The 27,937-nt window shown below is 33.8% G+C and overlaps 3 protein-coding genes across 3 annotated transcripts; 2 read left to right on the top strand and 1 right to left on the bottom strand.

Annotated features, from left to right (window-relative positions):
• The first annotated feature begins 4,215 nt into the window (after positions 1 to 4,215).
• On the top strand, positions 4,216 to 4,686 carry LOC111402609. Its single transcript, XM_023030988.1, has one exon. The coding sequence runs from the start codon at positions 4,353 to 4,355 to the stop codon at positions 4,491 to 4,493; it is 141 nt and encodes a 46-aa protein (XP_022886756.1). The 5' UTR covers positions 4,216 to 4,352; the 3' UTR covers positions 4,494 to 4,686.
• Positions 4,687 to 19,892: 15,206 nt separating this feature from the next.
• On the bottom strand, positions 19,893 to 22,074 carry LOC111400202. The gene is made up of 4 exons (XM_023027628.1): positions 21,793 to 22,074; positions 21,443 to 21,693; positions 20,084 to 20,169; positions 19,893 to 19,963 (listed from the first exon to the last, which is right to left on the bottom strand). The coding sequence occupies exons 1-4, from the start codon at positions 22,072 to 22,074 to the stop codon at positions 19,893 to 19,895; spliced, it is 690 nt and encodes a 229-aa protein (XP_022883396.1).
• A 4,341-nt stretch (positions 22,075 to 26,415) lies between these two features.
• Positions 26,416 to 27,373, top strand: LOC111400986 (calcium uniporter protein 2, mitochondrial-like). The gene is made up of 2 exons (XM_023028492.1): positions 26,416 to 27,076; positions 27,264 to 27,373. The coding sequence occupies exons 1-2, from the start codon at positions 26,510 to 26,512 to the stop codon at positions 27,312 to 27,314; spliced, it is 618 nt and encodes a 205-aa protein (XP_022884260.1). The 5' UTR covers positions 26,416 to 26,509; the 3' UTR covers positions 27,315 to 27,373.
• The last annotated feature ends 564 nt before the right edge of the window (positions 27,374 to 27,937 follow it).

Below are 27,937 nucleotides of genomic sequence, written 5' to 3'. Positions count from 1 at the left end.
ATTTATATGTTATCCTTCTCCATGAATAGTGTCACAAACTATAACTATATGTAGTATAACGATAATAATTTACGAAGAATGGATTTTAAGTTGCAATTAAATTAAGGTGGTTGGTCCGAATTGAATTACGATGACTTAAAGTTTAAACATAGATTCAAGCCCCATTTGAAGTTATAGAAGATCCAACAGCTAGTTCCATTGTATCTACAATAACTTAATTGAAAACGATTCTTAATTAGAGCCACCATCACCAGTTATTTTCATTTGAATCAAGCTTTGATTGTGTCAAATGTATCTCGTGATTCCAAAATCAGCAAAATCCTATCACGCGACAAGAAAATCTATATTTTTAATAAGGAGACACACCAAATCCCAAAAGGATTTTTAGTAATCTGATCAGCTGAACTTTGTTAATCAATCTACCTAATTAATGCTAAAACTTTCTTAACAAACAAGTCTTAAATCAATTCCCCTTAAACTGCACATATTCAGTGAATTGTATGTTTCTTTACTTAAGAATCTTTAGTACAAATCAAAACAAAGATTTGATGGTCACATTACAAATTAATTTTATCCAATCAGACGGTTCAGAATAAGCAGTGAAGCTTCTTCAGAGGAAGAACTCAGCACAGGCAAATATCTAGGTAGCAGTTTCTAATGTGGTTAGGGGCCATGTCCTCATGAGTTTGTCACGTGCTATCATGCCCTTCTCGTACTGTGCGATTGTGTTATTTTACAACACATTCAGAGCGAACCAGCTTCAAACACTTGGACCAAGAACCCAGTCCACCAGTTGAAATTCCAGGCATTAGTTGAGTGTAATTTAATCTCCATTTTCTCCCTTAAAAGAGCCGCTCTTTTTCCATCTCAACGAATGATAATTAGGCTCCACATAAAAAGTAAGATATTAAGCCTTTGTTTATCCCACACTCTCTCCAAACTTTTTTTTTTTTACATACTCATTTTTAATCACATATTCATATAATAAAATATTCTACACGTAAACTCAAAAAATTTTCATACCCTTTAATCACACATTCTAAAAAGAATAACTATTTATAATAATATTTTTTTCCAAAAAATGGCCACTAAACAAGGGCTAAGCTCCTATTTAATATCCATCAAAACAAAACTCTTTTTTCTTTTGCTCAAAGTCATTTTCAATCACACATTCTTACAATAAAATATTCTATAAGTAAATTTAAAACATTTTCCTAATTTTTAACTTCACATTGTCTAAAAAATAATTATTCCAAAGCTCATTTTCATCAAAAATAAAATTTTAATGGTTGTCAAATAGGGGCTAAGTACCGTTTGGTAAGAATTAAAATCAACAATTAATTTTAATTACATATTTTAGAGGATCTACAACTTTTCAATTATATATTTTATCAACTTTTACTGAAATCATCTAAAAACATAATTTCAATCCCCATCAAACCAGGGCCAAAATGTGGACCAAAATTATCATGCAATATTTTAAGTCATATCAAGAGCTTATTTCTGAGATTTTTCAATTAAAAAATATTTTTGAGAGAATTTAAAAAAAAATAATAAAAAAATAGGAAAAGGTTATTATCACGTGAAATATATTGTGAAAAAAATTATTTTTAAATAATCTCTTTGAAACAAGCTCTAAGAATACCCTTACCACCTATGGTCTCTTTATACTATACAATATGTAGTATAACAGTTTCAAATGATTATACTAGAAAATTTTTGGAGTGCATTGGATCAAATCTGAAAGAGGCATTACTTGGTCAGGTCTAATTCATAATAAGTGAAAAAAGAATCTACCTTTAGCTCTATGGCTTTTAGCGGCAAGGGACAGGGATAGAAAAGAGTTGCTCCCTACATTTTAATTAAGCCCTTCCTTGGTTTGAATAAAAATTATATTATTATTAGATTTTGATAAATGTTGGTGAAATATATACTCGTAAAGTTAAAAAAAAAATGTTGAATCCTATAAATTATGTGATTAAAAATGAGTTTTAAGAAATAGGAACGAAACATGTAATAAACTTTTTAAAAGTTCAACAGAAATGCTGGTAAGACTGCCCTTGTTTGAACTCCATAATTTCGTTACATAAAAAATTATTTTTCTTCAAACTCATTTTTAATTATACATTTTTTTAATAAAATAGTATTACACGAAAATTTAAAAAAAAATCTTATTTTTTAATCATAGATTCTAAAATAATAATAATAAATAAAATAAAATAAAAATCTATTACAAAAGCATTTTTTTATTTTTTAAAAACAATCCAGCAGTATTTTGCAAGAAGTCATTAGAGAAGACCATAAAGAAAAAATAATGGACCAAGCTGTAGTTACAGGGAGGATTTTTACAGATGTTTCACAGATCAATCACAATGGGTGGGGTCGGTGTTATTTTTGGCCATTTTTTAATGCATCGGGTCCCGCGTGGGCTCGACCTTCATGAGAGTGACCTGTAGAAGGTCTGTAACTTCATCACCTGTACATCCAATTTAATCCAAAAATAATTGCAAGAAAATCTCTGTTCAACACGAGAACGAATGGCAGATTCTGCAGCACGAAATCAGTGGGAGCACAAAACAAAACAAAACATGTTTTACTCATATAGACCCGAATTACTGAAACAGGTTTTAATTAATTAAAACTGGTCGTAATTATAAAGTCATTATTCTGACAACTAATTGCAATTTATTGTGAATTCCAGACTTTTTGCAGGCTTTTTCAAAATTTAAATGTCTGATGTCTGTCTCATTTATCGAGTCCTCACTGCCACGCATTAAGTCCCGTTTGGATCCATTAATTTTCATTCCATTATATTTTATTTTTCTCCCTTCTATTTTTCACCACACAATCTTTCATAAAATAATATTATACATAAATCAAAATTTTTTTCTTCTTTTTCAACCACCCATTTTTTTTAAATATTATTCCACCCATTAATTTTTGCACAAAATGGAGGCTAATATATCCCATGCATAGGTGTCGCATTGAAGTTTGACTACTTCACCACTCTGAATGAACAACCATGCTTGGTGTACAACATTTTGTACACTAAACGTGACACCCCCTCACATAAGGAGACTAAGTGTACGGTTTTACGTGGACTGTAAACTTAGAAAAACCTCTGAATAAGTCACATTAAAAGAAGTACATTTCAAAAACTTCACTATATCACTTATATTTCCCCACTTGTCCGATTGTTGTCGAGCAATTTTTAGATATCAAACGGACCTCTCCAAAGGGTAATTTTAATGTGGCCGTTTTCCCCCTTTTTTGCAATTTTCACTATTATGTCCTCATGTCCACTGTGGACAGAAGATCAAATGCACATATAATCATCCTTGCTTTTTCTTTTTGGACCATACTACATGTATCGAATTTTTTTACTTAATTTCTTACCAACTACTCACAATAGGGAGTAGGGACCACATTTTTGGATTTTCTTAAATTATCTTGATCTTGAACCTTTGTTGAACTTGAACATACGATTTTGCTCTGCACGAGTATATTTATTAATGCCCTGAATATTTGTTTTGGATTCTAATTCTCAGATAAAACATTTATAATTTAATCGGAAGTTAACAATTAAAACCAGATTTCAAAATAATTTCGCTATTTCGATTTTGCTAGTCCTTGAAAACAGCGTTGCAACGAATAATTAAAGGTCACTATACAAGTAAGCCACCGCCAAAAAGGGCCTTACATGGCCGAGCCTGCTTATAGCCCTATTTTCCCCTTTATTTTAGGAGCACATATGAATAGTAAGATACTAAAGCAATTTATGAAAAAATGTTTAGTTCACTTATATTGTACCATTTTAGTGCAATGTATCTTAAACAACATAGACAATTTTCTACATTTGCGTGCAACGTATCTTAGACCACAGACACAATCTATCTTTGCCTGGATACCCAAGCATCATATTCCATAACAAAAACTAAGAATCATCCTAGTTTCTTCCTACATTCTATTAAGAAAGAATGGATACCAAAAGAAAAGGTTAAAAATAAATAAATAAACTAAATCAAACTTTCCTGGATACTGTATGCCTTTTTATCCCTAAGGACCGACCAATTATCTTGGAGGATGATATCCCAATTAATGTTGTTAAATATGATTACGTGGCATATTTTAGAGAAGTGGGCATAAATTCCAAGAGCACTATGGCCTCTATAAAATGGCTTTTGCCCCTCACTTGGAAGCTAAGACTCAGTTGCATTAGAAGACACAGCCCACTTAACTCTCAGAAAAACTAGCGCTAAACCTCACCTCACTTCACTTCACTTCAGCCATATATCTGCAATTTTCTGATCTGTATCTATTATTGAAGCAGTGAAAAGTGCTTATATACATATATGAAGATGAGCAGTGAATCTGTAGAAGGATCAAAGAAGAGAAAGTCAAGCAGAAGACTGGGAAGGTTTCTCAAAGAACAAAGAGGAAGGCTATACATTATGAGAAGATGTATAGTAATGCTTCTTTGCTGGCATGATTAAATTTATCAAAACAAGGACGAAGAAGATTAGAGAAATTTCAAGAATTAGGGGAGGATTTTTGTTCTTGGATTTACTACATTTTTCTTCCAAGTGTAAATACCAAGTCATTTTTAGTCTTGTTTATGCATGACAAATACTCTTCAAGTTTTAGTTCAAGATCTTACTATGAAAATTGTGGCTTTATTCGTTGATCTATAACAAGTGTTCATCATTTGATTTATTCCTTTTCTTTACTTTCCGGTTTGATTCAACAGTTATAATTGTGCATGTTTAGGTAGGTCTAGAAAAATTACTTCCAATTAATTTTATATATTTCAATAGTCAAACTTGCTTTGACGTTCTCATTCTCAATCATCTAGTCAAAGAGATAATCCTACCGATCAAAAAAAAAAAGAAAAAAAAAAGAGATAATCCTAAGGACATAGGTCATAAATATATAACATTTTCATAATCTTTATCCTGTATGTTACAAATAGTGTAAACTCAATAAATTTCTATTTATCCAAGGGAAAAGATTTTTCTATAATTATTTTGTCTTTCATTTTAAGATTTGATTATTTATTTATTTATTTTGAGTTAAAGGTCATTCAATCTCAAATCACGGTTTTTGAACCCATTAGTCATGGATGAGAATCCACAACGAGACATGTTGGTAATGGCCTCTCAGCTCTGTCGTGCTTCATTGTCATTCTTATTAAGAGTCTCATTTTTCAACGTGAATTCAACTTTATTCCTACCTAAATATATTTGATAAATGAGACATAAAACTTTACTTCTTGGGGAGCTGTTATGTACCTATATTCTATACGTACCAGAGCAAACAACGATTAAATCCATATTAATATTTGGGGAAGACGAAGATCCCATCTATCAATGAGTCCTTAATTTCTCCTTTAAGCTCATGTGGACACAACAACAATAAGTTGAACGATTTCAGTCTTTTCCAAATGCTTTATTTGTCTCGCGGCACTGTGGCATCTACTTCTGATAAGGGGATAAAAAAATCAAAATGAATGCATGTGGGTTTGTCCCACTGAAAAGACACCTAAAATGTCCTCCATTGTAGACTTTGTCCTTCGTTTTGGACTCTATATAAATTTATTAGTAACATTTTTTTTATATTCATTGCATAATGCCATAAATCATAGTAATAATTGAAATAACCTTTGTTGACCTCGTTTTTCGTAATATAAATGTGGTCAACAAATCTATACTCTTCTCATATTCACGTAAACCTTATTCTTGTAACTTGAACAAACTATTAGTTGTGTGTGACCTTTTCCAATGGTGGGAAGGCGTCCCGTGCACTTCAACAATCAATTCGGTCAACATATAAGAGCTTGAGTGTGAAATGTGGTAATGACATAAGAGTAAAAAGGACAGATTCGGGAGGATGTGAAGTGAATATATTATGAGCAAACTTATAGTTTTCAGAGTCTAAAATTATATTATCTTCAAATAACACTAAATATGAGCTTTGAAAATAGAGGAGGTGTGATGCTGATAGTTGGATGGAGAGACATATAGCCTCATCTGATGGTTGAGGTGTCAATCCATACATCACAAGCCTAAGTAGAATTCAATATTTTCGAAAAGTAGCCAGCCTATAGTGTCTGGGTCTGACCTCTAGATAGCAGGATGATGATTTGACGTTTTAGGCTCCTGTTATTGAGACGTCAATCAATCAATCGTGCGGGATCTTGTATGAAAGATTTCTTGAGAAGATGTGAAGTGGGAGATACCTTTTATTAATGTGGAGGCTAGTTGCCTCGGACTTCTTCCCTGCAACATGTGTGGCACTTCGCTTAGGCCATAGATGTCGGCTTCCACATGACATTTTTGGTTGAAGTGATGTTTCACCTCAGCTATCTTACATGTGGACTCACTTCAATCCAACAGAGGATAATGGGGAGTGTGAATTTGATTAGCTTGTTAACTGGTTACCACGTGAAGGTGATCTGAAACCTCGTCAGAAGAGATGCAACAACCTCCTGTAATGTACCTACATGATAAGACTTTCCTTGTTGGGTGAGTGTTGGTAGCAATTCATAAAATTGTGAAGTTTTGGAAATGTTTAAATTTTTATGTTTGATAAAAATAAGCACTGAAGTAATGAAGTCCACTGCCACTAGACGTGCTGGGGGGGGGGGGTGCCAACTTTTTAGTTCTTTATGATTTAGTCCCAAAAGTGAGAAATCTTAATAATGTAGTGATGGAATCAAACACTTTGTGCACGTGCAAACAATGTATAGTCAGTTTTAGACACTGTTTCCTACTGTTTGTTTTGGTCCCATCTGATTTGAGTCTAGTCAAAATTCCAACAATGTTTTACTGTATCATTTAGGTCCCATGCGACATAGCACCTGCAAGAATTTTGCTTGCTTCACAAGGCCTATACAGACCCACTCAGATGCCTGGGTGGGGTGATTATTTAAAAATAAATAAATAAATAAAATTTACCCACCCTCGTGTATTGTGAGTGGCATGTACAGACCCTCTGAAAATAAAGCCTGTACAGCTAGCAGGATTCGACCTGCAATATTACAGATACGCCTCTCATGATTTGTCCAAATTTTTTTAAAATTGGCTCTAAGACAAAACAGTGTAATGCGTTTGAAAAAGATTGTTTAAAACTTTTAAATTTGTAGATAAAATAGTTGTTTAATTTATTTTAAAGATTTGCAAGCCAAATTTTTATTTCCTTTTTTTAGTCCAGTTTTCACCTCAAAAAAGTCAATTTTTTCTATCGTTATTTCATCATTTCAATCGTTATTTTTTACTTCTTCACTCATAGGTGGGATCCACTTTTCTTTCTAACGATCAGAAAATCAATCCTCATAAACGCTAATGAACATGCACTACTATCAAAATGAATCTCAAATATATTTTATGAATTGTTATTTAAATGAATTTGATTGTTTTAAGAAGATGTTTGGTATGGATTAAAATTAAATTTTTTTAATATATTGTAATAGAAATTTTTGAAATATGTAATTGAAAAGTTGTGGAATCCATTAAAAATGTAATTAATATTAATTATTTGACTTCAATTTAAATTAAATGAAAATCGAATTTTAATTCGGACCGAAATCAACTTGGAGGCATCATTTTTGTGTGTGACACGTTAGGTGGACGGTGCTCTTGACAACTTGCATTAGCCATGACACGCCATAATGGGCTATAAGTCTTCACAATTCTGACACAAAATGCTGGGTTAATCAGTTGTTGACCGACACGTGTTGAGGACTAAGACAATATTGGTCAAACGGTACTGCAAGTCAGACTGCACCCAGTGCACCTTCTTCACAGAAAATCTAACTCCCCCGTGCACCTAATGCGATTCCATTCCCATTTCATTATTCAAAGATGGGGATTGTGATAAAAGCCCAAGGCCCACAACCTATTGCCTCAAATCTCTTTCTCAGCGTTTCCTTGGGCACGTTTGGTTCGAATTTTTAAGATTTCCTAATTAATTTCATGTTAAATACCATACTAAGAGCATGTTTGAGCTCCAATTTTTGCTCGAAATACATTTTAGAATAGCATTTTGATGAAAAATATGTCATTATAGAATAGAAAAAAAATTTAGATTTATGTGTAATATTATTTTATTGAAGAATGTGTGGTTGAAAATAATAGGGACCAGACACAGGGCTAAATACTTAGCCCCTATTTGAAGGCCAGTATAAAGATAAATGAAGATAAATGATATTTTGAATAGTAATTTTTTGGAGAATATGAGGTTAAATGCAGGAAAATATTTTTTTAATTTATGCGTAAAATATTTTATTGTGCGAGTATATAGTTGACAATAAATATGAAAATAAAGAATTTTGATTTAAAGAGAGTCAAACAGGGACTTAATTATGCTGATGCTAAAATTTTACATATGAAGGAAAGTAAAATTTGGAAGAGCATACACCACTGCATTTCACCTTGAATTTTAACACATCTTGTCATCGAACTTTTACATCTAAAAATAAATTAATTAATTAACTCTTTGATTCTGGGCCCAATAGTTAACAAGTAATTTTTATTTGTTGGGTAACATATTCAGTAATTCTGAACGAAGTTTCGTAATTATGCCCAGAATGAAGCTACATGTTTCTCCATGACTACCTTCCGCCCAATCAAAGACCCACCATGATATGGACCAATAAGCCCACCAAAACCCTCTTCTAAATGACCCCTCAAACTTTCTGGCCTTTTGTGTGTACTTTTTATTTATTTGGGAATAATCATGGTAGATTTTGAAACATTGACACAAATAACACTAGAATGGACAGGCATCAATATCCAGAAATCTGAATCATTTGAAATTACATTTTTATCTTTTTTTTTTTTTTTATTCTCCCTTTTTCGACGTGAAAATTGTCGGATCTTAACTTCTGAAAAATTGTACTACAAAGACAAGATGGGGTGTCATTTATAGTATATGCTGCGAAGCTGATAAATATATTAGTACGATAAGGTTCCTATTACTAATTCCATTTGTCACTAATTCGATTTGTCACGCACAAATTTTTGGGCCAAAGAACATGGGACTATATTCCTATATTCTCATCCTGTCTTAAGGCCAATAATAATTAAGCATTTCTTTCTATCTTCCTAAATACACTAGCGAAATGTCCGACACTTTCGTCAGTTTTAAGTTTCATGAATTAGACAATTAATTTAACAGTTGTAAACCTTATACACAAGTGTTTAATCATGCTTAATTGATAGAAAAACAACTGAATTAATTCGGATCACAGCTTTGTTACTTTAAGATTAATTATTTTAGAGGAAATTGCTAGAAATGTCCACTTTCACATGTCCATTTGTAAAAGTGTCCACTTTCACAAATCCTTACAAAAATATTCATTTTGGAATATTTTGGACCAAAATACCCATGTGAACAATTTATGATTTCACACAAATACAAGAAATGAACATTTTTGCAAAAAAAATTATTAGCCAATAAAATTTTGACACATAATCTGTCATATTTATTTTAAATGTGCACATGTCAAATCACAATTAATGCTATTTTTCTCATTGACATAGAAACGTCGAGATTACATTTCAAGTATAGAGAATTGTCATATTCGGAATAAAATGTCATTTTAGATATTTAAAATGTCGAGAATAACGTTTGAATGTCGAGAACATTTAATATTGTGATTTGACATGTGTACTTTTAAAATATAAACGGGATTCAAATATCGAGAATGACATTTAAAATGTCTAGAACATCATTTTAATGTAGCTTCTCATGGAAGCTACTTCTCGAAATCCGTAACAAATTGAAAAAAATAGGGTAATTAGCACAAAACGTCCCTACCTTTCGATGTCTTTGTGGAAAACGTCCCTACTTTTCATTTTTTGACGGATTATACCCTTACCTTTACCTTTTTTTGTACAAAACGTCCTTCTGTCAACTCTCCGTTAAAATGTTCCATTAAATCAAAAGGTAATTAGCAAAAAAGGTCCCTACCTTTCAATATGATTGTGCAAAACGTCTCTACCTTTCATTTTTTGGCATAATTAGTACAAAATGTCCCTACCTTTCAATGTTATTGTGCAAAACGTCCCTACCTTTCATTTTTTAACATTTTCACCCCTACCTTTCACCTTTCATTGCGAAAAATATCCTTCTCATCGATTTTTTCAATAAAATGACGATTTTACCCTTATATTCAAATAAAACAAAAAGAAAAGAAAAGAAAAATAAATAATTAATTTAATCATAGTCTTAAATTTTTCAAAACATTACAGATAAATTCTAAACTTTCCACTACCGCCACTTTCATAACCCCACCAATCCACCACCTATAGATCCATATAGCACTACCTTTCAGCCACAACACCTATCGGACTCCACCACCAGCAGCCTCACCTTACTCTTCCCAATATCCTCCTCCATAGCATTGGTCACCAATCTATCCAAAACAACCACATTTACGGTGGTAGAGTCTGGTGGGAATGGTGGCAGAAATGTGGTATTATGTTGATTTATAGTTGGCAGCTTCATAGGTTGTGAAAGTGGTGGTGGTGGTTGGGAATTTATGATTTCTTTGTAATTTTTTAAAAATTTAAGGATTATGGTTGCAGTTAGTTATTCATCTTTTCTTTTTGTTTTATTTGAATAGGAGGGTAAAATCGTCATTTTATTGAAAAAATGGATGAGAATGACCTTTTTCGCAATGAAAGGTGAAAAGTAGGGGTCAAAATGCTAAAAAATTAAAGGTATGGACGTTTTGCACAATAACATTGAAAGGTATGGACCTTTTGTGCTAATTATGTCAAAAAATGAAAGGTAAGGACGTTTTGCACAATAATATTGAAAGGTAGGGACCTTTTGTGCTAATTACCTTTTGATTTAACGGAACATTTTAACAGGAAATTGACAGAAGGACGTTTTACGCAAAAAAAGATAAATGTGAGGGTGTAATTGTCCAAAAAACGAAACGTTTTCCACAAAAATATCGAAAGGTAGGAACGTTTTGTGCTAATTACCCAAAAAAATAAATAAATAGCTTCTTTTTTTCATAAAGGGCATAATAGACAATTTAGTGTTAAATTTAAAAAGTGGACATTTTTCAATTGACACCCATGAAATTAGACATTTTTTAAAATATCTCATTATTTTATAAGGGAGATTAATTTAAGAGGAAATTTCACATAATGTCCATTTTCACCTAATCATTTGCAAAAATGTCCACAATTTTGTCAATGTCCATTTTTCAATTATGTAGACGAAAATCCCCTTGTTAGCAAATTCTATTTCCACACAAGGATTCAAAATTTTCCATATCATTATAAATGTCAATCAACGTACAAATGTCAATCAACATTAAATGCCTAGGTCCGGTAGGTGCGGGTTATGGGTCAAAAATGGAAACCTGATAGAACTCGACCCGAATACCTAAAAAAAAGGGGGGTGGGGATTGAAAAAATAAAAGAAGCCCTAAACTAAGTCCTCTCAACTCTCACACTCTCGGTCTCTCAATCTTCACTTCGACCCAACCCGCTGACAACGAGCCCGTCCGTTTCTCTTGTCGTTTCCTAATTCTCGTTTGCCGACCACACTCTGGAGTCCAGTGCCGTTTGCCGACCACACTCTCAATCTTCACAGAATTCTTCACTCCGACCCAACCCGCCGACAACAAGCCTATCCGTTTCTCTCTTCGTTTCCCAGTTGCCGTTTGCCAACCACACTCCAGAGTCCAGTGCTATAGAGTAAGTTTATTTCCTTATTTTCTCACTTCCCTAAGTCTCCCCTCTTCCTAAATTCTATGACTTGTATTATTACATAAATTGATGTCAAGATCACTGAGTGTCTTGATTCTATTAGACGAGCAAATACTAACTATTGATACAATTTGAGATAAAAAGTTGTACATGTGAGCTACTGTCGAAAAAGTTGAAGAGGTAAAGTCTTGTATTTATCGCAACGTGTTTAAAGAAATCAGGAAAATTATTGTACTTTTTGCTGTCGGTGTTATTGTATCTTTTGCTTTGAGATATAATCTATATTTCAACTAAATTTGATGCTGCTAAATGATAAATAATACTAGTACAAAGTGAAGAATACTCCATTTGAGGCATATTTCGCATCTAAGTTAGGCAATAAATATGATGAAATGACACAGGTTGTGTTGCTATTATACACTCTTGAACTGTTTAGCTGGAGTCCCTTACTTTGGTAAGTGCAGCCTTTGGGTCTCCAACCGATCAAATGTAAACTAGGGTTTTCAATTTTTAACATTCAAGAATCTAAAATTACCTTCAAAATAACACAACCCGTGCATTATACGGGCAAAAAACTAGTATAGATGTAAGACCAATTCCCAATCAACTTTCTGATGGAAACTTGCACTTGTGAGTGATTCCTTGATAATCTAAGGTTGTTTTCCTTTTATGACCTTATTGTTATATTTTGTGAAATTTGGATTGTTTACGTGCATTTTGTTACATGCTTTTCTTTGTTTTTATTTTTTTAAATTTTCAGATGTCCTCATCAATTTTGGTGCATTTTTGCATTTTGGCAAATTCTGCACATTTTAAATTATTTTCATAAGTATATTCATACATTTTGGACTATTTAGTGCATTTGGCACATTTCACGTTTTTTTATCCTTTCGTGTTTGCATGCATTTTGCACATTTCAGTAATTTCAGGCATTTGGCACATTTCACACTTTTCACGAACTAAATTTGTTAAAAATGTTGTTTTCATTTGTTTTGATTTGTAGATGAGTATGTCACACCGACATAAAATTTCGGAGGAAGAATGTGTTCCAGCTCATGTCACACAAGTCAGCAACACAAAATACATAACAGTTATCCTCAACAAATTGGACCACAACAAAAGTGTCTGTTGGAGGACAATTGTATAGACATGTTGCAAGGTTACCGGAGCTGAAATTATCCGCTCAATTAATTCATGAAATGGTAAAGAGATCGGTGGTCTGCCAAAAGCGATTTGAGGCTTGGTTTAAGGTGAACCAAAGGTTCGCACAATTTTGACTGCCGGAGTTCGCATTAGTCACCGGCTTGAAGTTGGTCCAATACCTAAAGGCACCGAAGTTGACAAAATCCTAGAGAAAACACGTCTACAGGACAGAATGTTTGCTAATCTGGACCGGATAACTTGTAGCGACTAGGAGAAAGTTTTCTTGAAATGTGCCAACCATAACGATCGTTTCAAGCTTGGTTTGGCACTAATTATTGAAGGGGTATTTAATTCAAGAGATCAAAATGTAGGAATAAATTCGACAACTCTTTCCATTGTTGACGACTTGGATTTTTTCAATGCCTACCCATGGGGGACGGTATGTTTTCAACTTCTCATCAAATCACTGCTACGCGGATGGGGAAGAAAGGCGGACATGGCAAAAGTGAATGATTGTGATAGGACGAATTACACGTTGTACGGATTCCCTCTTGCTGTCTAGGTATACATCTATTTTGGTTCATTTTAGTTCTTTTCATTGCACATTGTTATTTACCTCCAAATATGGTTATTACTGTTATAAATGTCATGCAGATTTGGGCGTACAAGGCAATCCCGGAGTTGGGAGCTCGATTTTCGAGTAAGACTTGTGACGATGTCCCAAGGATGTTGCGGTGGTCTGGCACGAAACAACCTCATTCCCGAACATATTCAGATTTTTTTGAGAAGACAGATGTAAGCGATTTACATACGTAATTGCCTTACACTTTCGCAACATATAATATTTCATTTCGCCTATTTTTGCTTCCCTTGTAGGTGCACTTGTGGGAAACGTTGCGCGCAACTGCTGCAGAAGAATTGCAGCCGTACTTCACCGATCTAGTTCCGTTGGAATGCGCAGCTGACCCTGTTCTAGATGGTCTTGTTGCTCAATCAATAGAAATACAAACTCGCCCAGTTGAAGATGATATCATACGGAACGATGACAACAACCATCGACCAAATAAATCCCAGAGAGGCAACAAAGGTGGACCTCATCATTGAGGTTTGCATCACGTTGAAGGCAGAGAAGAAGAGCATGGGGATTCGATTATTGAAAGGTGTGTGTCTTTAGATGAGATAATAGCTATCTTGAACGAACAACGAGAGGCATTTGAGAGCAAGATGGGTGATTTGAGGGAAGAGATGAACACAAGATTCGCTAGTCTCCAAAATGATCTGGGATGCCATGTGTGTGGTTTGAGAAATCATGTCACTGATGAGATCAATGTGCGTCAACGAAGGTTTGATGAAGTTGCTACAGAAATTGGGCAACACAATGTTGGTGCTGAGTATGGTGGATTTGGTTATGATGATCACGGTGGAGACGAGCCCTAACATGATGTTTTAACTCCCATTATTTCTGCGGACAGACAGGATGTCGGAGAGGCAACCGAACCAGTTGTTTGCAATATCCCTTATGTGTCCATAATGTCAGGAGGTGGGGTTGGAGTACTTGGGTCAGTATACGTTGCTTGTGATATTGTGAAAGAGGCACCAGCCATTGTACCTACGGTTGGTGTGACCGTAGATGATCAGCTGGTTCATGATAGCGTCGTTTTTGGACTTTCGATGGCAGCTGATCCACCTATACATAGACCTCAATCGTTGAGGCTGAAGAAAGCTAGTGCAAACACAAAGATGCCATACACCCGATCTGGTCACAAGAGGGGTAAGAGGGATACGTAGTCTGTGTATTTTGGTTGACGACACATAATGGTGATTGGATATGAACTTCAGGTTGATTCGAATTTAGAGGTTCGCATATTTTGGTTTACATGGTGGTTTTTCAATGTGTATTTTGATTTATGTTGTGGTACGTAAAATATATTTTGGTTGATGCAAACTTGTGGTTTGCATATTTCTGTTTATATGGTGGTATGTAATATTTTGTGGATGCAAACTTATTGTTTATAAGTTAGTGGCATGTTCGGAAGGTTGTATGTTAAAAATAGTTTATAACTTTATTATCTCCTACAGTGGACTAGGAGATGTTAATGTTCTAATGAAATGTGGAGAAATACTATACTTTAATTGAAATGTCGTTCTATACAAATTTAATGTCAGGTGTCCAGATTAGCAGCCATTTAATGTCGAGAACTACACGTCAAATGTCAAGAAATGAGTGGAATGTCAAGAAATATATTGTTTCAATATAAATGTTAATGTCCCTTATATTTTTGTTTCAATAATATGTGAACATATGTGTGATTGTATGTGATTATGTATGTGAAAATAAAATAAACTTCAGGTTAAAAAATATATAAATTATGTATTTTGAAACTCTTACCTATGACAACAAATGAAAAATTTTGTCTTTCGTTATCCTACTCGAACATAAAAAAAGGAGATGTAAGGAAAAATTGATTAACTCGGTTAACTTTAATAAAATAAATAAATTTATCAAACATTTTTTTTTCAATATAAAATTTTAATCGAACAAAATGTTAATTTTTTTTTTGTCAATATAAAATTTTAATGAAACAAAAAGAATTAAAAAGAATTTTTAATCAAACAAAAAGGTATTTACAATAAGAAGGAAAAATGGGTGATATAATAATTTTCAAAAATAATTTCATAAATTAAACAAAAAAAGTTACGAATATTCAATTAAAGAAATTTATAATTTGTCAAAAAATTTCAATTATTGTAACACAAGAAGTCACAATATTGATGCGTAAAGAAATCATTGATATATATCCATAATGTGTGGAAAATATTCAATTATCACAAAACTACAGGCGAATATATTCACTATATACATAATCTATCAGCAACATTCAATTATCATAACACGACAAAATGGTTCTGACATTTACTCATATGCACACTTTTAGCTACTTCTTCTCATTCACTCATTATCCTCACATTCACTCCCCCATGCACACATTTAGCTAAAATTAATTATCATATTCACTCACTCTCCACACGTTTTAATTAAAGTCTCATTCTCACATTTACTCTGAAAGACATTTAGCTGGAAATATTTTTCCACATTCACTCAAAAAAGGCGCTCATTTGATCGGAAAAGGTAAGTAATTCAAAATTTGTGTTCAAGATTTGTGCTACTTAGCTGTTAGTTGAATATCATCAAAAAAAATATTTTTCTGGCACGAAAAATATAATTTAGTCGAAAAAACCATCTCCATTAATCACGAGACCTCTCCGTGACACGGAGACGCTGTCTCCTTGTGTGACGGAGACAGCGTCTCCGTGTGTCACGGAGACACTTGTCTCCGTGACACACAGAAATGCTAAATTTTTTTTAAACCCACCCCTACTATTGGTATGTTTTACGATATATGTAAATAAAAATTTTAGATTTGTTTGAAATATTAATTTTTGAACATTTTTAAACTTGATTTAAATTTTTTTTAGTATACAAGACGTGAAAAAAAAAATTATATTTGTTTGGAAATATTAATTCTTAAATAATTTTACAATTAACAGTACTTTGTTTTAGTATACTAGATGTGTAAAATCAAATGAAAATATTAATTTTTGAATAATTGGACAATTGCTTATAGTATATTTAGTATACAAGCTTTCCTTAAAAAATAATTAAATTTGTTTAAAAATATTAATTCTTGTATAATTCAAGCAGATGTCTTTAGAATACGTTCTCTCCACAGAACAATAGTTTTCTGCTACCATCATTCAGTATCCAAATCGTGAATACGTTAAAGATTTTGTAGAATTCATAGATACAAATCAACATTGTTCTTTGATGTGTAATAATTTTTATGGATTTTTTATGGAGTTGTTTTCAAAGGAGAAGAAGAACAATTTACTATTAAGTTGGTACACGAATTTATAATGAGACTTGTACGTTGTGGCAAAAATAATGAACTTTGGGTACGGTTAGATAATCATCTTGCTAGGTTTGGCATGCAAGAATTTTACCTCATTACTGGACTACCTTACCATGAATCATCCATAGAAATTGATTATAATAATGATCGTCTTACAAATCAATACTTCAATGGCGTAAAAAAAAATTAGTAATAGAATGCTTTTTGAAGTTTTCCATATGGGTGACAATGAAGAAGATAAATTTAAGTTGGGATTAGTTGTGTTGGTCGAGTGTGTGTTGAAATCGACTTCAAGACAAATTGATTATAGAACTCTGGGCATGGTTGAACATCTTGATGAGTTCTTTACGTATCCATGGGGCCGGATAGTATATTTCGTTTTGTTAAATTCATTGAAAGAGTCACAATTGGAAAGAATACTAAGGATGCAATAGAACCAACAAACAGAATGTAAGTATGCACTACGAGGCTATCCACTCGCATTTCAGGTATTCTGTTCCTATTTTAATTACTGACGTATTATGTATAATTTCTTTGTACAAAGAATAAATTATATACATCACATTTCTCTTTCATTACGTTTCAGTATTGGATCTATGAAGCGTTTCCACAGATTGGACAAAAGTTTGATCGCCGTAAATACAAAACGGTGCAGATTCCACGAATCTATAATTGGAGGCCTAATACTATATTGAAGGAATCGATTGTTAAAGAATTTTTGGATACTAAAGATGTATGATTTTTTTTTATTTTCAATGTAGAATGACATTCACATTTAATTATTGACAAGTTCAATTAAACAAATGGATTCTGATAGTTTGTTATAATTACAGATCGAAGGCATTGCACTGCTGCAGCCTACGGAAGAAAAATTACAAACACCCTCATACATAAGTCTTTCACTACTAGCTGACAATGAACATAGTATATTAGATGTCATCGTCAATGGAGAAGTAGATAATGTAGTACAACCAATACCAGATAACATCCGTGTGCAAGAAATGACCAGTCGTGGTACATCGAGAACTTCAACTGGAGTTGGGCCTAGTTCTGCTTCTGGTGCCTCCAGTTTATGTGGCAACTTGAAGACAGAATTTTTTGAAGAATCAAGAGCCCTAAACCATGCTTTCCTTGAAAGCCAAAAGTAACTGTTCGAACAACATAACAAATCGTTGCAAGATTACATGCAATGTGGTATGCAGTCATACACGGATAATTCTCTGTCAAATATGTTTAACACTCATATTGCCCAGGAATCGCACAACAAGAAGCCCATTATCAGGCGATTCTCCAAAAGCAAGAAAAATTATTCCAACAGCAATAAGAGCACATGCAGTCTTATGTTGATACAAGTTTATGTTCTGTCAGATCTTATATTGACGAAAAGAATGAGAATATGCTAAATAGATTATCTAACTGTGAATCCAACATGGAAGCCATTATAGGTTCCATGCAGCAGGATGTTCCTCCCCATACAAGTCCAAATCCTACTGATCAACCGTATGAGACATCAACGTCTCAACCAACAGAAAGTGTTGACATGTGGAGAAAAGAAAGGGAAAAGAAGATGAAATAAACACACTCTTCGTTATCCACAGGCCGTCCTTTAGAAGACTACGACATGAAAAAATACAAAACATTAGAAATTGGATATCGAGAAATCAATCTGGGTAACAAAATTAACTCATTTTGAATAGTGCGAATGCTAAACATTATTATATCAATGTCAAAAATTCTCTGTTGATTTATTCGACGGTAATTTAAATTATGTTATATAGTGCATATTTGGACGATAGCCGTGGCAATGTCTATGGAAGAGATATGCTGAGAACTTTAATGGATCCGACGAAGGATCTGAATATTGCGGTGAGTGAAGGTTTGCAATCACAATCAATTTGATTTCATAGTTAAAATATGTCTAATATATGTTACATGTATTTATTTCATTAGTATATTGAGCTGGAGCTGGAGTTATTGAGGCAGCGTATGAATGAAGGTTGTACTCTCGTCAATAAACAATATGCAATTTTGGACTTTCAATTTGAAGAGGAGTGTTCTCAGCAAATGAGGTTACAAATGGAATTTCGAATGGGAAACCAGAGAGGTCAACTGGATAGAACTCGCCTAGAAGACTACGTCAACGGTAGATTGCCTGTAGCTGGTCGTCCGTGGATGGGATGCAAGTATTTATTAATTTCAAACTCATATCCAGGCAATGAATGTTATTTGTTTTTGGTCAATATTCCTGAATAGAAATTTCACATCTACGACTGCAACAATAATGTTCACACACCAAATGCAATTAAGACACACACAGAAGTAACATGCACACTTGTTCAAGGATTATTGCAGTGTCCACCCCTATCCAACAGACAAGATATAAATAAACATAGAAATGAACGAATGAAGTTGGAGATTATACCTTATTTACCATGTGCGAACAATGGGTGAGCATTTCAACTCTTGTTATTTACTACCGTAGTTAATTTATCGTATATACTAATTTCGACTAACAAAAAATCATTTCTTGTACTGGCCAAATTGCATAATGTTTGTACTCAAATATATAGAATGTTTCGTTCTAGGATATCCAATAGAATCGGTTTCAGCAGAGATGATGTCACTATACAGACGAAAGATTACGGTCGATCTTTGTCATAATGAATACTTTCTTCATCCCCGATAGTGAAAAAGTTGTAGTGGTTTAGCTATACTTTTCTTGTGTGACTGTTGATGATCAGCCGGTTCATGATAGCATTGTTTGCAATATGTATTTTGCTTTATGTGGTGGTACGTAACATGTATTTTGGTTTATGTGGTGGTACGGAATATTTATTTTGGTTTACACAGTGTTTTGCATATTTCGGTTTATATGGTGATATGTAATATGTTCTCGAACTATCATTCTAGACAAATGAAATATCAAGCGTCGAGATTCACGGCTATGTAATGTCGAGAACGACATATCAAACGTCAGGAAATCGTTGAAATGTAGATAAATCTCTTCTTTTGGTCCAAGTGTCGTTCTAGACAACTGTAATGTCAAGTGTCCAGATTAATAGCTATTTAATATCGATAACGACGTTCCAAATGTCGAGAATGGCATCAAATATCAAGATAAATATGATCCAACCAATTTTAATGAAGAGTGAAGGCAACCAATTAGAGTAATAACTGCAAAAACTGTAGCAAGCATGTTTATAATTATTATAACAATTAAAATTGGTATGTCAAGCACAAGTATATTCTCAATCATATTGATGTGAAAAAAGTTATAAAGTAATCATCATTAATGACTTCAACCATATTGGTTGGTGAGATATCTTCTCATGCATTCAACAGACAAGTGTTTCTCCACTATAAAAGGATGGACTTTACTTGAATATGCACTGACGGGAATTTAAAAAATTCATAACACTAGTTAGTTTTTCCATTGATTAAGTCTTCATCAACTCAACATACTCCTTTTATTGATGTTACTATCACTTTCGACCTCCCCGGGTCCTGACTCGGACTCGGATGATGAAAGCAATGCCTTTATTCCATATTTTCGTCAACTTTCGAACCGTCATCGTAGGGTTTGCCTTCAACCAATTCATTTTCCGAATCTAATCGACAAAATTGAACTAATTCAAGTTCATCATAAGATCGTCCCAGTAGAGGTCCAATCGGAAGCACATCATGTGTTATTGGATGAAAATGTTGGAGCAGTTTCCGTTGAAAAGGAAGATGTGATCATCATAAGCTCCGACGAGGAGTATCATAGTGATATGTCCTCTTTGTCCGTGGTGGAGGATATGTAGAAAATGCAATTATCGTAAGTGAAATGTTTACATACATATAATAGTATTATAAAATCCACATAGGTGATGGATATTTTTTGGGGTGATCACCATTTTGTATAATAGTTGTCTACGACATGCATTGGAGTTATGATTTCCATTTGTTGTGATTACCATTTTGTCTGCTCCAATGAATTAGGAGAACGAGTCATTCATGGGTTGTTTTTGTATCCATTACCACATTGTGTTTACAATGATTAAGAAAATCCCAATGATGAATTAGATATCTGATTGCTCACTTATATGATGAACGAAATGATATCGTAATGAAATGCTCATAAGAATATATGCGATCACCATTTCCCTTGTTTGTAGTTATACACCAAACCTGAGCTTTCTTGTTTGTATCCATTACAACATTCTAAAATTAAGTGTTGTTTGTATTTAGTGAAATGCCCATACGAATTTTCCTGTTCGTGCGCTATAAAATTTTGAACGAGAGGGATAATATAAGAGAAAAATCACAAAACATGGGATGAATCCGTATAAAAGATTCAGAATGTATTACAAACTTAATTTTAGAATAAGCAATTGTAAATAGGTGCTGTGAAGAGAGAATGAAGAAAGAAACAGGAAGAAGTAAAACTCAAAAATATATTCAACAACATTTAAAACAGGAGATGAACAACTAAGATAGAAAGCAAGTAATACAAAAAAAATATATTCAAAACATTGATAATCCATGCTATCAGGGCACTTGACGATCGGAATATACAATGTCATTCCAGTATACATGTCATTTAAAGGTGTCGAATTCTGACATATTTGCCTGTTTTGTCCAGAACCCCCACATCGGTCTCATTTTCGTGTCAAAGTCGACCTTTCAGTTATTGACCGTTGACGTTGGGTAGGAGGTCGACCTGGTACTCTACGTATACTCGGGGGCAAAACTTCAATGGAATGAATAGACCGAGGAACAACCCCATCTGACTCTTGGCCAATGGGGTGAAGAACTTCGTTGTATGCAGTTCGCCAACATTCTATGGTGTAGTAAGGGGAGTACAAATCATACAATGATTTTTCTTTTGCGCAAGCAGCTCGGGATGCATGTGAACATGGGATTTGTCGCATCTAAAACTCTCGACATGAATATGTGTTACCTATAAGGTCGACAGTACAAAGTTCGGTAGCTACACCTACCTAAAAAACGAGTTCGTCCAAATTTCGTACTGGTAAAGTTGCACCGGCGTCGAATGATTTTCTCAATTCCTCATCAATTTTTGGTGTCATAGTCGTACTACATTTCGTGGATTCTCTTTTTCTTTCGTAGAACCATCGTTGCATCAATGACGTAATATTTTCGACCAACGAGGTTATAGAGAAACTTCGTTGTTGCCTTAGGACTGAATTCAGTGACTCCGCAATGTTATTCGTCATAATGTTGTACCGATTACCAACAAAATTTGCCCGTGACCAGGTGGATATACCGGCACGTTCCAAGTAAGATGCCATTGACGGTCGAATGGTTCTTATCTGTGTCATGAACTGATCAAATTTTGATACGCGGTATGCAAGCACTGTCTGCTTAAACAAAATATGACATTGCTACTACTATACCTAGCAATAAGATTTTTCTCGATATGCCAGATGCAGGCACCGTGGTGAGAAAGTGGGAACAACCTCGTAATTGCCCGCTTAATACTCTTCTTCCTGTCCGACACAAACACTAGCTAGTTTGAATCATCAACGACATCTTTCAACTTCGCAAAAAACCAATACCACGATGCATTTGTTTCCCCATCGACAAGACTCCAAGCAAGATGATATATTTGTAGGTTAGTATCTTGCGCTGCAGCTACTAGTAGTGTTCCCTTATATTGATCCTTCAAATGACTTTCATCAGCACAAATTACTGGCATCATGTACTCTCGAAAACCACGTACACTAGACCTGAACGCTAAGAAAAAGTACAAGAACCTATTATTCGAGTCGAGTTCAATGTGTGCAATAGTTCCTGGATTTTTCTCGGTTAACATGTGACAGTATGATAGCAATTTCTGAAAACTTTCTTTGGGTGTACCATGAAGAAATTGAAGTCCCTTCTCTTTAGCCCTCCACGCTTTGTTGTAGGTAATCCATACACCAAACTCACGTTCCATATCCCCAATAATACCCGCAGGAACGTATGATTGGTTTGCATCATCCAACCTTCGCATTATGTGATGCCCAATTACTACACTCGTTGCGTGAATTTGTGCATTTCGTTGAACGTCTAGAGAACATGTGTGCTTAGGTGTGTGCTCTTGAATCTTAAATATTTCTGAAGTTTTTATCTTAGAAGCTCGCACTAGCCAATGGCAAGTAGTATCGACACAACACACAGTAAGAGATCTAGGATTCGACTTTTTAACCTTGAAATGAAATTTCTCTTTCAAAGCCTTAAGTTGAAGCCTTGTGTGTAACTGTTGCTTGCTAAAGAATATCTGATTCTCCACAATGTCCTCTTCATCAATTGACTCAATTTCATTTCGAATAAACAAATTCCCTTCACCTAAACCTTCATCCGTATTATCCATCGTTGGTGACTCTTGTAGTTCGCACATACCGACTTCGTCACGTCCACACAATGCATCTTCTATTGGTGACAAAGGCTCAACTCCGACATGGAGTTCGTGCTCTCCAGCATTATAGTCATCTGCAATTACACACAACGTCGCTTCTGTGTGAACAGACATAAACCATTGCAAATCCTCATCGTCGGCTACATCAGCAGGGGATATATTTATGTTCGGAACTGTAAATTTCAATTGAATTCGGAACTTCATTCTGTCAACATTCAGCTTCTCGAATAATTTATGTACAAGCTCTTCATATGTAATATAATGTCGAACAACAATTGATGTTGTTCGATTTCCTAACCACTTCCACTCGTCGTTCATGTTGAAGAATTCACCACCATACGAAACAACAAATCTCTTAACATCTCCTATAGCTGCATGTCATAAACAACAATACTGTCAGCCACTAACGAAAATCGAAAACGAAAATGCTACCTACATGCAATATGTGAAACGCTATACACGAAATTTTTCCAACTTAGTCAAGTTTTTAAAGTTATTGTCAACATTTGACAGTGTCGAAAATAATAGTATAAATATCATTCTCGACGTTTATAAATGTCGTGAATGACATTTATACTATCATTATTGACATTTATAAAATGTCGAGAAGTAAATGACGGGATTCCATATATTTATCATCTTTTTAACTTCAACCACCATTTTTGCAAGAATTTATTCCACCATAAATGATATTCTAAATACAGAAGTATACTATCTAACTAAGTTATTTAAGATGAATGGTACAAAAAATATATACTCAGTGTTTGGATAATTTCGTCCATTGAAGGAAAAAAACACTTTATCAAAAAATTGAGATTTAAACATATATAACAACTATTAAATACAACTTATCAAAGAAATAGAGTTCAAAGAAATATGCCTTCGACCGAGAAATGATGAGAGCCTAATCAGCTTCAAATTTAGATGACAGTAAATTTCTGCACGGGAAATAGAATGATTTCTTTGGAGTTGGAATCATATATTTCTTTGTATGTGTTAATGGAATTTCTGCTTCTTCTTCATTTGTTCTAGAATAATTGATTAAAATCTAATTAAAAACGTAAGCAAGTGGACTCAGTTAGGTAATAACAACATTATTGTGGCTTCTCATAGAAGCTATTTGCTTTTCTAAAAAATTGTGTCAAATTGATATAAAATTGATTAATCTTTTCATGAGGGTAAAGTAGACAATTAGATATAGAAATTGGACATTTTTGCAAAGATTATCAAAATAGAACACTTTTCAATTCACACCCCTAAAATTGGACATTCTTGAAAATGCCTCTTAATTTAAACTAGTACTTAATTAGATAGGTCCCAGTAAATAAAAATCGAGTAAAGTTCTAACAGCCTTTTCATCTTTGGTTTAAGGTGTCATTTTATGTGCCAAAAAGAGGAATAAGAAAATGTTGCCACTTGGTAATAATACATTGTCAAGAAAATGTGGCAGCCGTGCCTAACATAAAAATTAAAAAAAAAAATAAAATTAAATAAATAATTAAAACCGCGTGCATCCAATACTTTCACATTACTGCAAGAAAAGGTGAACACTTGCGTTTACGTTTTTCTTATCTAGAATTAATTCTACAAATTTCTCCATCAATCATGGAAATCAAATCAGTTACAACTATCATATGCTTGACTTAATGCTATGACACGTTAGATGATTAAAATTGGACAATATAAGATGTTGTCATGTATATCGTTTATTTAATTTCGTTCAATTTAGGGTAACAGTTGCCACACTGTATAGGATTAGAGAGGAAAATAACTAGGAAGACTGTGGTTTGGAGGGATGAAATTAGAAAAGATTGTATTAAAATTGGTAATCGGTGTATTAACAAAATGTATAAGTATTGAAAAAAAAAAAAGAAGAAGAAGAAGAATTATGACAACATTTTTTTATATAAATATTTTATTAACAATAATTGATTTTTTACGTATAAGTAAATTCTAGACATTTTTTATTATAAGTGAAATATTTTAACTTATGATTGATTTTTCACTTGTAATAATTTTAGCTAATAAATGAAGATTTTTCTTATTGGGGAATTTTTTACTTAAAAAGTGAATTTGAGGCCATGTTTGAATCGCATTCTTTGGAAAATAATAATAATAATAATGTGGCTCAAATACATACTTAGCCTCGTGAGTGGATTATTTATTTATGGGCGATTTTTTCTTTAACAATTCGGTTAACGGAACGTATTATTTTAATTCCATTAGCTAAAGGGGATAAGTACTGCAAATTAACTTAATCACGGTATTAGTTGCATCATATGTTGAATATAATTAAATTGATGTACTCTACATGTTTTCAACGTGAAATAAAAAATAAAAGTGTTCTGAATTAAGGCCTTATATAATGAGTGTCTTCAATTAACAATTTCAATATCAAATTAGTTACAATTAGGTGCATTGTTTTTTGAATGGCTATCTTAAGATGGTCAATTATGCAAGCAACGGCTTGCTCTATTTTCGCACGTCACAATTTTAGTTTTTTTCTTCAGCGAAATAACGAAATACTACAAAAATAGCATAGGATTTTAATGGACTATACAATTCGTGTTTGTTGGCGCACATTACGTTATCCATCAAGATTAATGATGTGCAGTAATAATGCTGTCTAATATCAGTATAATTTATTTAGCATGATATGTTAAATTCAATTAAACATTTCACGTAGAACGAATTAAATGTCTACGTGATAAGTGATTTATCATAAAATGATAAAATCAATTAAACGAATCTATAATGCGAGCAGGCTGGATCGAGGTTCAACATCATCCCTTGCGCTGCAAGTTCGGCTCCTATTCACACGCTTCGCCGCGCACAACACATAAAGCTAAAGAACTGCCAGCTGTCCCCCAAATATTATGTGGCGACACGTTTGCGTCTAACCCACCATAAACCTCCATTACAAGCTTCACAGGCCGTCAATTCACTACCACTCCATAACCACGTCACTTTTAGGAACTTATCCTCTACAATCGCAATTCGTTGACTCTTTTATTCCATCTACCATTATTTAATTACCACGTGTAAACTATGATTAATTCAGCCAACAAAGATATATTTTCTATTAATCAAACGGTGCATGCCCTCTCATCTTCAGCCAGCCACATGTTCGGTTTTTATTTTATTTCTCGTGAATTTTTGATATAGAAACAATGAATATTTTCTTTTTCATGTGCGAATATTCGAAAATTTTACTATATATAAACACGAAAGTCTCCCGAAATAATCCACCATTGTTGAAGCAATCCTTGTCTCTTTTCTTTTCTCTCTCATAAAACATACTAATAATCTTTCAAGATTATTCATCAATGGCGTTAAAGAAAACATTAGCCCAACGTCTTTTCAGCATGTCTAGAATCAACATTCCGGCTTTAACAAATTACCGGATTTCCTCATCGTCAACAGCTGTTAATGCCCTATCAAATCCACAGCCAAAGCTAAATAAACTGGCTCTGGATCCCGGAGATGATGGGATTTTCCGGCGGTACTTGCACCGTCACTCGGTGGCCATATCTCCTGAAATTCGGTCCCTGCCCACCGGAAAAAAGCTGCTGGAGAAACTCCGGGCGATGGACATGACCCGAGACCGGATCAGGATTGAAGGATTGAGTCCTCCAGCGGGAGAGGTGCCGCCGTCGACGAATAAGAAGCTGACAGTGGAGGATGTCAAAAAGATTCTAAGATTGTCGCAGCTTGAAATGGTGAAGGAAAGTCTTAAGCATATTGAAAATGATTATATTTCTTATTCAGATTATTTACAGATTTGCATTAAAAATTGCTCGAGTGTTCATCAAGGAATGGAGTTCGCTAAAAAGCTCGATGAATCTGGCGCTGTTATTGTATTGGGTGATTTTGTCCTCCTCCGGCCTGAGCAGGTTGGTTTTTTCCCCCATAACTTTTTATTTATCTTCAGTTTAATTCATTTAATTAATTTAATTGGATGGGATGAACATTCATTGATAGGACCCCGGATTTTTTTCTTCTTTTTAAGATTTTTTTTTTCCAACACTGCCGAGGACTGATAGTTTCTTCGTTGTGTGTGTTCCATGTCTTCTTCCACAGGAAAAAGTGAAACAATGTTTCGCACTCAGATCCCTTAAAACCAGATGGTGACCTTTATATTGGGTGGATCACTCATCAAAAGAAGATTATTTTCGGAGACCAAAAATGATCCTTTTGAACATCTAATTAAAAATAAAATAAAATTGATTTATGATTCTATCGAGGATGATTAATTTTCTTAATTTGACCAAATGGGCTGAAAAGAATGCATTTTTATGCATAAAAAAGTATTAGTTGAGAAATATTGAAAAGGGGCAACCTTTTTATGATTTCTACGGGATAAAAAAGGAGTGAAAATGACATCCAACTATTGTGGAGTAACAATTTTCTAAGTGATTACATCAGTAAATGTGCATACATATATTTTCCAGGGAAATAGTTGGGAGAAAGGGAATACAGAAACTAGAATGTTTGTGCAGAGAAATCTTAGGCTTGAATGCAGTGGCCGTTTTCATTGAGTTAAAATTGGAGATTCATTGGGAACAAAATTTAGCTGAGCTGAGCGTAGGAAAAGTTAACAGTTTAATTAGGCAGGAATATTGTGTGGTTTTAAAGAGAGATACAAATTTATCTGAAAACACCAGACAAAAGTTGAAGTGAAGCCATATTTTACCAAAATGTTGTGTACACTGTTTTTATTACAGGTAATGAAAGCCATCAGAGGCCTAATGCCT

The sequence above is a fragment of the Olea europaea genome, chromosome 10 (genome assembly GCF_002742605.1).
Source record: "Olea europaea var. sylvestris chromosome 10, O_europaea_v1, whole genome shotgun sequence".
Classification (NCBI taxonomy): Eukaryota; Viridiplantae; Streptophyta; class Magnoliopsida; order Lamiales; family Oleaceae; genus Olea; species Olea europaea.
The sequence above is the reverse complement of the archived record's forward strand: the minus strand, read 5'-3'. Positions and strand labels throughout refer to the sequence as shown.